At 47.2% G+C, this 13,266-nt stretch overlaps 1 protein-coding gene across 1 annotated transcript in view; it reads right to left on the bottom strand.

The window, feature by feature from the left end:
• The window catches only part of GPAT2 (glycerol-3-phosphate acyltransferase 2, mitochondrial), a 208,070-nt gene that overhangs the window by 128,813 nt on the left and 65,991 nt on the right, over positions 1-13,266 (bottom strand). The window contains exon 8 of the mRNA XM_073623599.1: positions 6,404-6,489. Coding sequence (XP_073479700.1) covers positions 6,404-6,489 — 86 coding nt within the window. The remainder of the gene's footprint in view (positions 1-6,403; positions 6,490-13,266) is intronic.

Here is a 13,266-nt window from a genome sequence, read left to right on the forward strand (position 1 = left end):
GCAGATTGGATGGTATCCAATGGAAATAGACAGGTGGTCAGTTTCAATCTGACCGCCCCATGGAGAACAGCTGGCTGTATCTCTGCACGCTCTGCATCAGCGGAGCAGATGCGGACCTGTCACCTGCCTGCTCAGCAGGGATTCCCCGCTGAGCAGGCGGATCTGCTCGACAGAGTCTGCTCCATGTGAAAAGGGTCTTACCAGGAGCGGCCGGGCCGGTCCATTAGGGGCACCATCCCCCTGCAGTTTTTTTTATTTCAAGCCACATGAGTAGAGCCTGAGGCTCTAATTGGCTTGAAAAAGGCTGGGCTACCCACTTGTGACAATAGCGAATTATTATTCGCTATTGTCTTCCGGTTTCTCCTCCTGGCCAATCAGGACACAAGACGGATTGGGTTGGTCGGGAGAAGCTGAGGAAGCCGTGGAGGGGTGAATGCAGAGGGAGACCGTCACCGCGAAGAGGCTGAATGGGGGTGGACGTGGGGAGGTTTGTTTGCTGCCCCCCCCAAAAAAAAGAAATTTAGCACCAGCCGCCACTGGGTCTTACTGTTTTTCTTTTGTTTTTTTTTTTACAGTTTTAATTTTAATATTTTTTTTTGGGAGGGGGGGGGGGGGTGTCTTTGGTGAGATATCAGAGGTCTAAACAGTCCCCCATATCTCTTTTTTTGAGACAGAGAAAGGGACTGAAGATTGTCCCTTTCTCTGCAGCACTTTACATGAATGAAAAAAAGAATCTGTAAAGAAACTCCTCATTCATTCATAAACCGACAGTCTGACACATAGTAAAAACTGTGCTTTACTATGATCAGCTGTCAGTGCCTGTGCCCACTGTACTACAGGAGGGGGCTGGTAAACATATGTTTACCAAGCCCCAGCTTCACCCCCACAATAGGTACAAAGAAGCCATACTATTTCCATTGTCTGTACTGGTATGGTCTCCTCCATCAGACAGCTACATACAAGTGCATTCTCCCTTGTGTAGCGACAGGCAGGTGCACCACATTAACAAACTGCTCCATTCCTCAGTTTACTGAAGGTTGCACCTCAGCCCCCTGGACATTCAACTGGCCTTAGGCTCCAGCCTAGGTTGCCTTCTGGATGATTCATTCCTGCTTTTTGATGTCACTTTCACAATTCTACTTCCTTTCTGTTAGTGATGGTCTGAACATACCTGGATTCGGTTCAGGTCCTGAATCCAAACCCCGCTAAAGTCAATGGGTGGAGAGTGTTAAAAAAAAGCTATAAATGACCATTTTCTAGGCGAATATGTTAGGCACCGCCAAGCAAATGGAACTGCCCTGGGACCATGTAACAAAGCAAAAAGAAAAAAAAAAACAAAATAAAACACCACTTTGAAAATTCAGTTCAGTGGGGAGTAGCAATTGTAGTTAAAGCTGAAAGTAAAACATTAATATTGCAAAATTGCAATTAAAATACATGCCTGGGGGGATGTCCTGACCCTGCCTGTGAGGTTGTGCAGCATAGGTGCGATGTATATGATATAAGTGGTGTTCTCGCCAAATTTTTATTTTTTTAGATAAAAAATACCCCTTTAATACTCATGCTTAGAGTATTACAGTAAAGCTATGCTGTATACTAAAGTCCGTTTAGTATTTTTACAGCATTGTTTTCTTACTTTTTGAAGTCCCAGCAGACTGCGGCCATCTCTTATGTGGGCATCTGAAGCCGGAGAGCATCTCTTCCTGTATTCCATGCATGCTGGATACCCAGCATGCACCTGCCGATCTCGCGCATGGGCAGTGCGTGAGCAGTATAATAGCTTGCTATGACCCAGGAATGCCTATTGCCTCCTGGGATTGATGATACACATATCCCAGGAGACAATGCAAAGCCAGAAACAATGCCTGGGGCCATGGCCACAAAGGAAGAAGTGGAAAAATAAATATTCTAAAATAAAGTAATCCCTAAAAAAAAAATGTGTGTGGAACTCCACTTTAATTGAAGGATACTTCTTAATTCATCATGGATGAGTTTGATGCTGCCACCTACAGGAGCAGGAAGCTAGGTGCAGCTTAAATTAAAAACATGCCTGGCCCAGAGGTGGTGGCCAAAACCCTCAGCTGCAACACAACAAACAGTTAGTAGCCAACAGTACCAGGACAATAACACCAAAACTTCCGGATGAATTTGCAGCAGCAAATTTAGCCGGAAGTGGGAGCGGTTACCTGTCAAAATTAGGTACCCGCTACCCACCAAAAGTTACCAAATGTGGCAGCGGAGGGGAGGAGGCAAGTAAGCGGAGCTTCCTTTTCGCTTTAATTCATCACAGATGGGATGCAATACCAAAAAGACAGAAAAGGAGGGGTGGGTCCTTAAACTAAAAAAAAAATAAATCCCCTGAGGCAGCCAAGTCAACCCTAGTAACCTTGGAAAAGTTGGGACTGACAACCAGCAGCCTCCTTACAACCTGAAAGAGCAGAATGAGAAAACACTCAGGATGTGCTAGGTGCCCTGGTGTATTGTGCAGGGAATAAGAACAGAGCCGTCTCAGCACGAAAGGGCATATGACTGTTTTACCGTTTCACTAAGTAATTAGGAAAAATGGAAGACAAGGCAACTAGACATTGGCTGGGACCCTTTGGATAGATGAACAGAGCATCATATTACCAACTAGAAGTCATAGCCGATAGCCCTGACCAGAGCCAAGCAAGGAAGAGCCACTTACCTCAGAAGGAAGGGATGTAAGCACAAGGAAGGGAAGACGATATCTTGACTGAAAGGAAGGGCTGAAACCACTGTTGGCAAAAATAACATCCTACAATGAAGAGCCATCATGTCCTGATGGGGCATTTGAAAAGGCTGCCTATACGGCAAGCCACAAGCTCAGATACCCAACATGCCAAATGAGTGGCCTCTAAGAAGGCCACAATTTAGGATAAAGTCGCAAGAGAAAAAATTCTGAGATTTTTAAAGGGGAGTGCTGAAAGAACGACAAGACAAGGTACAGGACTAGGAACTAGTAGGTTCCTAAGCTGATTCTTAAAAGTGCTAAGGGCCCAACAGCGATCCACACCCCCTTGAAGTAAGGCTAGCATGCTTGCAACTGAAAAACATGTGAGAACTCACAGTAACAAAGGAAGCCTACCTGGTGCAGCAAAGGAGGGCGTGAGCAGCAGACCGCCGAGCTCCAAGCAATATGAAAATAACAGCTGAGGATAGACCTATGCACCGCAACACCTGACTCTCAACAGCCATGCCGTGAAGTCAGTGACCGTAAGCAGGGAGGAAGACGGGACCGAACATAGGAGATCCCGACAGAGCGGGAGACGCCAAGGTGCAACTGAGACAAAAAAAAGCAGATCCTTCTGAAGGGGACGATAGAGAAACTAATTCTACAGCCACTACCAGAGGGTTGCCCATTAGACGTGTTTTTAGTGTAAGTTGAACCTAGCGTCCTGTAGGTGGCAGTATCAAACCAATATGTGATGAATTAAAGTGATAGTAAAGTCTTGTTTTTTTTCTTAAAAAGAACAAACATATACTACTTACCTGCCCTGTGCAGTGGTTTTGCATAGAGCAGCCGGGATCCTCCTCTTCTCTGGTCCCTCTTCAGTTCTCCTGGCCCCTCCCTCCTGTTAAGTGCCCCCACAGCAAGCAGCTTGCTATGGAAGCACCTGAACTGAGCTGCAGCTCCGTGTGTCCATTCAGACATGGAGCCCCGGCTAGGCCCCGCCCCCTCTCTCCTCATTGGCTCACTGACTGACAGCAGCGGGAGCCAATGGCGCTCCACTGCTGTCTCAGCCAATGAGGGGGAGAGTCGGGGCAGCCGAGTCTCTCATGCAACATCGCTGGATAGAGAGGGAGCTCAGGTAAGTATTAAGGGGGCTGCTGCACAGAGAAGGTTTTTTATCTTAATGCATAGAATGCATTTAAAATATAAAACCTTCTGCCTAACTACTTATCTACCAAGATACATTTATAAACAAGTGATTAAGTCAAGCTCACGGCTGCTGCTGCAGCTTTGAGCTTGAAACACGCTTTAGGAGCCAGTGAAAGGCTTCTCAGATAAAAGTGAATTGGTGGCTCTAGAGCTGCCCAATTACTTATGAGGTTCTCAAAGGGGCACCCCTCTATTGGCGGCATCAATTCCACCTGGGAGCCTAGGATCGAGCGAGACAGCTTTCCCGGTGAGTGCAGGAGAAACCCCCACACCAAAAGGAAAAAAGGCATGGGGTTAATTTCCCTCCCCCCATCCCCCAAGAGTCTTGTCAATGCACAATCTGATACTAAGCGCAGAAACAAGTGTTTAACCACTTCAGCTCCGGAAGATTTACTTCCCTTCATGATCAGGCCATTTTTTGCAATACAGCACTGTGTTACTTTAACTGTCAATTGCACGGCCGTGTAACGATATACCTAAACAATATTTATGTCCTTTTTTTGTGGTATTTGAGCACCTGCTATAAAATCTATCCAATAAAAAAATTAAAAATAAAATGTAAAAAAAAAAAATACATAGATCGAAGTGGATGTAAACCCACTATCATCCTTTCTAAACTACTGCCATAGTGGTTATCTATAAGGATTTAAATGCCTCCTGCATGTATCCTTACCTGTCAAATGTCTCCCCTCTGTCTGTTATGAGACCCGAAAAACTGCAGATTCTGTGGGTGGGTCTGTTGTCTGGAGCTCGGTGGGTGGAGTCGTGATGTCAGTAGACTTCCCACCCACCTCTACACTCCCCTTGTCAACATGCATTTTCTCCTATGTATTTCTTACACTGAACTTCTGCTATGGTCACTAACATCCAGTCAAAACCCAGAAAGGTCACCACATGACTAAAGCATGCCCAATCATGCTGAGGTGTGGAGCAGCCAATCCTGGGAGAGCTGGAGAAGAAAGGAGGGGAGATACACAGAATGCTTCTCTCAGGCTCCTTCATGAGATAAGGAAATCACCTGTCACCAACAGCAAGGGGGAATTCTCTGTGTGCAAGTTTTTATCTTACTGAAAAAAGATAAGAGGATTGCTCAGAGCTGGATTTACTCTTCGTGGCAAGACTGGGCACAGATGAGATGAAATCCTATACTGCACAAGGTGCAAGCCTTAATAAAAAAAAAAAAATTCGGGTTTACATCCACTTTAAGCCAATATGTATTGTGCCACATATTTTGGTAAAAAATCCCAATAAGCATATATTGATTAGTTTGCGCAAAAGATAGTGTATACAAACTATGGGATCTTTTTATTTTTTACTAGTAATGGCAGTGATCAGCGACTTATAGCGGGACTGCGTTATTGCAGCGGACAGTTGGGATATTGACTGACACTTTTTGGGAACCAGTGACACCAATACAGTGATCAGTGCTAAAAAAAATATGCACAGTCACTGTACTAATGACACTGGCAGGGAAGGGGTTAAAGTGTTACTAAACCCAGGACCCTGCATTCCCTAAATCTGGTCTCCCATAGTACACAGAACATGGAAATGCAATAATTGTAGTAAATATAAACTGCTAAATACCCTTTCTCAACAGCAGTATATAGCAGTCTTGTGACTTCTATCAGTTCCTGGTGAAGCTTGTAGGAGAAGTTTTCATACTGCACTGAGTTGTCCTATGAGGATGCAGGGCTCCTGACCCTTTGTCTGGACAGTGCTGATTGGCCCTGTGCTGATCACATGCATTCTCCCTAGGAAAAAAAAAACCCTCTCCAGCAATACACAACAAACTGAGCATGTGCAGCCTGATTTCAAAAGCTCTATCTTATCTGGACTTTTCCAGGGGGAAGGTGCAGGGAGGGGAGGATTTGTGCATACAAGATCAAGCAGCCTTTTTTAAAACACAATGCAGAGGATTAACCCCTTAGGTTCCACAATGAGTATAACAAGCATGCTTTACTGCATATACAGACTGGATTTTACTGTTGTGGGTTTAGTAACACTTTAACATCAGGGGCGATCAAAGCGTTAAATGTGTGCCTGACATGTGCTTTACTACTGTGCGGGGGGGGGGTGTTTTGACTAGAAGGCATGGATCGGTGCCTCTGCTTAGCAGAGACACATGATCCATGTCTTCTGTAGTGATAGAATGATGATTTGCCTTGTTTACATAGGCAGACTTCTGTTCTGTCAGTGTACCAAGACATCGGCGGATGCTGGCAAACAGAGTCTAATCACAGCGGGAGCATGCCGCCGGCAGCGTGTGCGTGCCCCAGACCCTGAAGTGCCTAGTACGTGATCCGACACAGGAGAGCCGCCTTGCCGCTGTATATATGCAGTATACAGTTGGCAAGCGGTTAACTGAACATTCTGAAGCTTTACTATAGCACTATATGACCTTTTACTACTTTATGAAGCCAACAAACAAGAACTGGAGTCATGTGATCAGCAAGGGTCAGACCTTACATGCACTTTACATTACTATTTTTTTTTTTTCATTACCTCACACCCAGAATATATGGGAGAAGAGCATCTCGTAAACAAGGGACTGGAGCTAAATGCTTCCACATGTAGTTATTCATGTATTCCTGAAACAGTAAAGCAAGAAATGTTTTAAAGAACTGTTGATTCTAATTTTTTTTTTTTAATACTTCATAACAATTTTGTAACAGCATGTGAAGCTGGAAGGAATACTAATATGAAAAGCAGCTTACCTAGCATAAAAGACTTTAGAGAGGCTTTAGAGAGACTATCACGATAACTAAGAGGGTAAACTGCTGTGGGTAAGGAATGCTGACATCTAGCAGCCTCCCAAAAATAGGATTTTTATAACAGCTTATCTGTAAAATCCTTTTCTCAGAAGTACATCACGGGTCACAGAGCACCATATTAATTACTGAATGGGTTATAGGCCACCTCCAGGTGATGGACACTTACATAATTAAAGACAGGAAGTCCCACTCCCTATATAACTCCTCCCATACCAGGAGTACCTCAGTTATTGTAGGAAAGCAATATACATATATCCCAAAAAGAGGGGAGGGACCTCTGTGTCCCGTGATGTACTTCTAAGAAAAGGATTTTACAGGAAAGCTGTTATTAAAATCCTATTTTCTTTTTCGTACATCACGGGACACAGAGCACCATATTAATTACTGAATGGAATGTCCCAAAGCAATGCAATCTGAGGGGAGGGGGTCACAAAAAAACAAATGCAGACTGCAGTCAGACATGAGGACCTACAGTACCTGACCGCGAGATTGTGTTTCCAGTGCAATCCCATTGCGCTGGTTCTCGGCGACAGGGTACTGTGCATCTCGCGCTGGCTCGCTCATCGGGAAAGGAAAACATTTTTTTCCTTTCGCGATGAGTGACAGGCAGTGCTGACAGCTGTCTGGTATGAATCATGAGGGGGAACGCCGTGCCAAATTTTAAATAAAAAAACGGCGTGAGTTCCTCCCCGGGGAATACCAGGCCCTTAGGTCTGGTATGGATTTTAAGGGGAACCCCCTACGCCGAAAAATCGGCCTGGGGTCCCCCCCAAAATTCATACCAGACCCTTATCCGAGCACGCAGCCCGGCCGGTCAGGAAAGGGGGTGGGGACGAGCGAGCGCCCCCCCCCCCAAACCGTACCAGGCCGCATGCCCTCAACATGGGAGGGTGGGTGCTTTGGGGCGAAGCACCCCAAAGCACCTTGTCCCCATGTTGATGAGGACAAGGGCCTCTTCCCGACAACCCTGGCCGTTGGTTGACGGGGTCTGCGGGCGGAGGGCTTATCGGAATCCGGGAGCCCCCTTTAATAAGGGGGCCCCCAGATCCCGGCCCCCCACTCTATGTGATTGAGTATGGGGTACATGGTACCCCTACCCATTCACCTGGGGAAAAAGTGTCAATTAAAAAAAAAACAGACTACACAGGTTTTAAAAGTAATTTATTAGGCAGCTCCGGGGGTCTTATTCCAACTTCTGCGCCCTCTCCGGCTTCTTCTCCCGGTATCCGCTTCTTCTCCCACTCTCCGGCCTATTCTCCCGGTGTCCGGTTCGTCTGCCAGGATCCTCCTCTAGCTTCTGCCGCTCTTTTGCTAGTGTTGGCCCGGTCTTCGCCGTCTTGTTCCTTCTTCTCTTCTTCCGATGTTGACACGACGCTGTCTCCCGCTGTAATGCTGTGTGAGCGGTGTGCGATGACTTAAGTCCCGGGGCATGATGGGACTGTGACATCATAAGGGGTGGGGTCACCGGGTGACAGCACTCGGTGACCACGCCCCATGCCTATATAAGTCATCGCGCACCGCTCACACAGCATTACAGCGGGAGACACCGTTGTGTCAACATCGGAAGAGGAGAAGAAGGAACAAGACGGCGAAGACCGGGCCACTGCTAACAAAAGAGCGGCAGAAGATAGAGGAGCCCGGCAGAAGAACCGGACAACGGGAAAAGAGGCCAGAGAGCAGGAGAAGAACCGGACACCGGGAGAGGAGGCCAGAGAGAGCAGAGAAGTCGGAAGAAGACCCCCGGAGTTGGAAGAAGACCCCCGAAGCTGCCTAATAAATTACTTTTAAAACCTGTGTAGTGTGTTTTTTTATTGACACTTTTTCCCCAGGTGAATGGGAAGGGTACCATGTACCCCATACTCATTCACATAGGGTGGGGGGCTGGGATCGGGGGGCCCCCTTATTAAAGGGGGCTCCCAGATTCCGATAAGCCCTTCGCCCGCAGACCCAGACAGCCAACGGCCAGGGTTGTCGGGAAGAGGCTCTTGTCCTCATCAACATGGGGACAAGGTGCTTTGGGGTGGGGGGGCCCGCAGGGCGCCCCCTGCCCCAAAGCGCCCACCCCCCCTATGTTGAGGGCATGCAGCTTGGTACGGTTCAGGGGGGGGGGGGCACTCGCTCGTCCCCACCCCCTTTCCTGACCGGCCAGGCTGCGTGCTCGGATAAGGGTCTGGTATGGATTTTGGGGGGTTCCCCTTAAAACCCATACCAGACCTAAGGGCCTGGTATGCCCATGGGGGGGGGGGGAAATCACGCCGCTTTTTTATTTAAAATTTGGCGCGGCGTTCCCCCTCATGATCCATACCAGACAGCTGTCAGCACTGCCTGTCGCTCATCGCGAAAGGAAAAAACAGTTTTCCTTTCCCGATGAGTGAGCCAGCTCAGCGCTGGCTCCCAGGTGTCAAATTTTGACGATAACAGCGGTCACCTACTGTATACTGCTGCCTGCAGAACACTCAGCCCGAAGGCGGCATCCTCTTGCTGTCCTACATCCACTTGATAGAATTTTGTGAATGTATGCAATGATAACCATGTTGTGGCCTTGCAAACCTGAGCCATGGAAGCTTGATGATGCACTGCCCAAGAAGCACTAACTGCCCTGGTAGAGTGTGCTTTAAGACGAAAAGGCGGAGTTTTCCCTTTTAAATCGTAGGCCTGAATGATGACCTGACGAATCCACCTAGAAATGGTTGATTTTGACGCTGCCTGCCCTTTCCTGGGGCCTTCTGGCAATACAAAGAAGGCGTCAGTTTTCCGTATCTGAGCAGTTGCTTCCAGATAGAAATTAACTGCTCTTACTACATCAAGGGAGTGTAGTAAAATCTCTTCTGCAGAACATGGTTCTGGAAAAAACGAAGGTAAAGAAAGATCCTGATTCAAATGAAAACTGGATACTCCCTTAGGTAGAAAGGATGGGCGAGGACGTAAGAGAACTTTATCCTCATGAATGATGAGTATGGCTCTTTACAAGAAAAAGCAGCCAACTCTGAGACCCTTCTTGCGAAGGTTATCGCAACCAAAAATACTAACTTCCTTGTCACGAGGAGCAATGGAGCATCACTTATTGGCTCAAAATGGAGACTCCTGAAGGACCGACAAAATCAGATTCAAATCCCAAGGGCACAGAGGAGATTTAATCGGTGGATTTATACGTGATACTCCCTGTATAAAGGCCCGAACTAAGGAATGTGAAGCCAGAGGTTTTTGGAAACAAACTGACAAGGCCGAGGCTTGACCTTTGATAGTAATCAAGGCTAGTTTCATCTCTACTCCTGACTGTAGGAAGTTGAGAATTCTATTTATGACATACTTGCGAGGATGCCAACCCCTGTTCTCGCACCAAGAGACATAGGCCTTCCACACCCCATAATAGATAGCTCTAGAGGCCGGTTTTCTTGCATTAATCAGGGTAGTTACTACTGGGCCTGAAAGCCCCTGATGCCCTAGAATGAGGGCCTCAACAGCCAAACCGTCAAATTTAGCATTTGTAAGGCAGGATGGAATATTGGCCCTTGCGAAACAAGTCTGGGCGGGATGGAAGAGTCCAAGGATCCCCTACTGCCATTCTCACGATCTCCGCATACCAGGATCTCCTGGGCCAAGCCGGAGCAACTAGGATTACTAGCTTCCGTTCCCCCTTTTATTTGCGTATAAGACGCGGAAGCAAGTGAACTGGTGGAAACGCATAGATCAGTGAAAACTGATCCCAAGGAGTTACTAAGGCATCTGTTCTGCAAGCGAGTGGATCCCTTGTCCTTGACACTAACTTTTTGTTGAACCTGGATGCCAATAGGTCCAGGTCCGGGATACCCCACCTTTGACATATGGCCCGAAAGATGTCAGGATGCAGAGACCATTCTCCTGGGAGCAATTGCTGGCGACCCAAGAAGTCTGCCTGCCAATTTTCCACACCTGGGATAAATACCACAGATAGGCAGGGCACATGCTCTTCTGCCCAAGCTAGAATATGGTTTACCTCTACCTGGGCGGCACGACTTTTGGTGCCCCCTTGATTTTTGATATAGGCTACTGCCGTAGCATTGTCGGTCAGAATCCAGACAGGATAGTTCCGTAACCTGCCTGTCCAGGTCTTTAAGGCCAGACGTGCTGCCTGAATTTCTAGAATGTTGATGGGCAAGGACCTTTCGAATTCCGACCACTTCCCCTGGACAGTGTTCCCTTCCAAGACTGCTCCCCAGCCCAAGAGTCCGGCATCGGATGTCACTATCTTCCAAGTGACGGGTATGAAGGCTTTTCCCTTCTGCAAATTTTTGGCTGACAAGCACCAATTGAGACTCTGGCGAACACTTGGAGCCAGGCACAATGGACAATCCAAATCTGGACTTTTCCTGCTCCAAACTGCCAGGATACTGTTTTGCAGAAGCCTTGAATGGAATTGGGCAACCTCATGCAAAGGCGAACGGAAGGACTCTTTTGTCCTGACCGTGAGCACCAGTTCTCTTATAGCGCAAAACTTTGCCAGGGGTAAAAACACTCTTGTGGGTTGTGTCTAAACCCAAGTACTCCAGTCTTATTACTGGACGTAAGGATGACTTTCCTAGGTTGATAACACAACCTAACTGCTTCAGGTATTTGACCGTGCTTACCACATTCTGATCTAGCCCTTCTACGGACTGATCTATCAGCAACAGGTCGTCTAGGTATGCCACTACCGTTATACCCTGAGCTCTTAGTTTTGCCAAAGGCGGAGCCAGGACCTTTGTAAATACCCGAGGTGCGGTGGCCAACCTGAAGGACAAGGCCACAAACTGAAAATTTCGCTGTTCTACTGCGAATCGCAGGAATCTTTGATGAGCGGGGAATATTGGAACATGGAGATATGCATCCTTGATGTCTATAGACAGCAGGAGTTCTCCTCCCCGAAGAGTGGATACCACTGAGCGAATTGTTTCCATGCAAAACGAGCGAATGTTTAGAAATTGGTTCAGACCCTTGAGATCTAAAATGGGTCTGACACCCCCATTCGGTTTTGGCACCCGTGAAGAGGTTTGAGTAAAACCCCAACCCCTGCTCTCTTAAAGGAGTCTCTATAATCACTCCCTGAGACAGTAGCCAGTCTATTGCCTGAAATAAAGACTTTCTTTTTATTGGGTCCTTGGGAACGCTTGATCCTAGGAAGCGAGACGGTGGAAATTCCCGAAACTTTAGTTTGTATCCTAGAGACACTGTGGAAATGACCTATCTGTCCTGGATTTCCTCCCGCCGGGCTCTTGAAAATTGCTGGAGCCTTCCCCCCACTCGATCGAGCGGGGGCGCCCCTTCATAAGGAGGCCTTGGGATTCTGCTTTGCAGACTTCTGCCCCCAGGGCTTTGTTTGGCTCTGAGGCCTTCCTTTTGGGGTTGACGGAGGATGCCGTCGAAACTGCCTTGAGGCTGTTGTTCCTGGAGACGGGGAAACAGAACGTTTGAAAGAGAGACACCTACTCTTTCTTTTAACATGAAGGAGAGTACTTTTTCCACCCGAGATTTTCTGGATGTATTTATCCAAGTCATTCCCGAAAAATCATTCTCCATGAAAGGGAAAACCAGTCAGCAATTTTTTTAAAAGGTAGCTCTGCTGACCAATGCTTAAGTCATAGAACCCTTCGCATGTGTACCAACAGAAGGGCAAGGCGGGACGACTTATGAATGGAATCTTTAATAGCGTCAACAGCAAAAGAAAGGGCCCTGGGTAGTTCTGCTAGGTCCGGAACTTCTTCCCCTTTGACAACTTGTTTCAGCTTGTCCTTAAGGGACTGACAAATGCCAATTGCTGCAACCGCCAGCTGTGCAACTGCACCGGCTATGGAAAAAGAGGCTTTAAGCAATGACTCCAGTCTCTTATCTGCTGGGTCTTTAAACACCTGAACATTGTCTACTGGACAAGACTTTTATTCAGAGAAGAAACAGCAACATCTACTGCTGGTACACTCCACTTCTTAGTGAACTTCTCCTCCATAGGATAGATTTGAGAGAATCTTTTAGAAGGAATAAAATGCCTCTGGGTGATCCCAGTCAGAATAAATAAGCTGTTCCAGCAACGGTGCATAGGAAAGGCGTGTGAATTCTGAGGAGGTTTCAGTGAACCCAAAGAGGAAAAGGGAGCTTCGGTCGTTTCTATTAAGGGTAATTTATAACCAAAACACACTGTTTCAGTGAGTGATTGGATTAGCAACTTTTGCGACTGTGAAGCTGAAAAAGATTCCTCTGGGACAGAGTCTTCAAATGAGGAACCATTCTCCTGCGCCTTTAGTGGATCCCCCAGGGGCACATCCAAATCCTCTACCCACTCCTGATCCATGGATGACAGATCCAGGACAGGGAAAGAGAACCTTTCACGCTTCCTCCCAGCCTGGGAGGAGGATACGAACAAACTAGCTATCTTTCCCTCCAAACCAGTCAAGGCTGTGGCCAAATCGTCTTTAGTGACTTATGCAGAGGCTGGAGTGTTGGAGGTAGCTACAATCCCTGACAGATCCAATGGCTCAGGTTGGTTAGCCATTTTAGGACTTTCAGGGGAGGAAGAAACTGGGAGGCAAGACTAGGATACTCAGAACCTGACCGCTACGCTTTTGCGCTCCTCCTCCCTGTTTT

The sequence above is a fragment of the Aquarana catesbeiana genome, linkage group LG03 (assembly GCF_042186555.1).
Source record: "Aquarana catesbeiana isolate 2022-GZ linkage group LG03, ASM4218655v1, whole genome shotgun sequence".
NCBI classification, from domain to species: domain Eukaryota; kingdom Metazoa; phylum Chordata; class Amphibia; order Anura; family Ranidae; genus Aquarana; species Aquarana catesbeiana.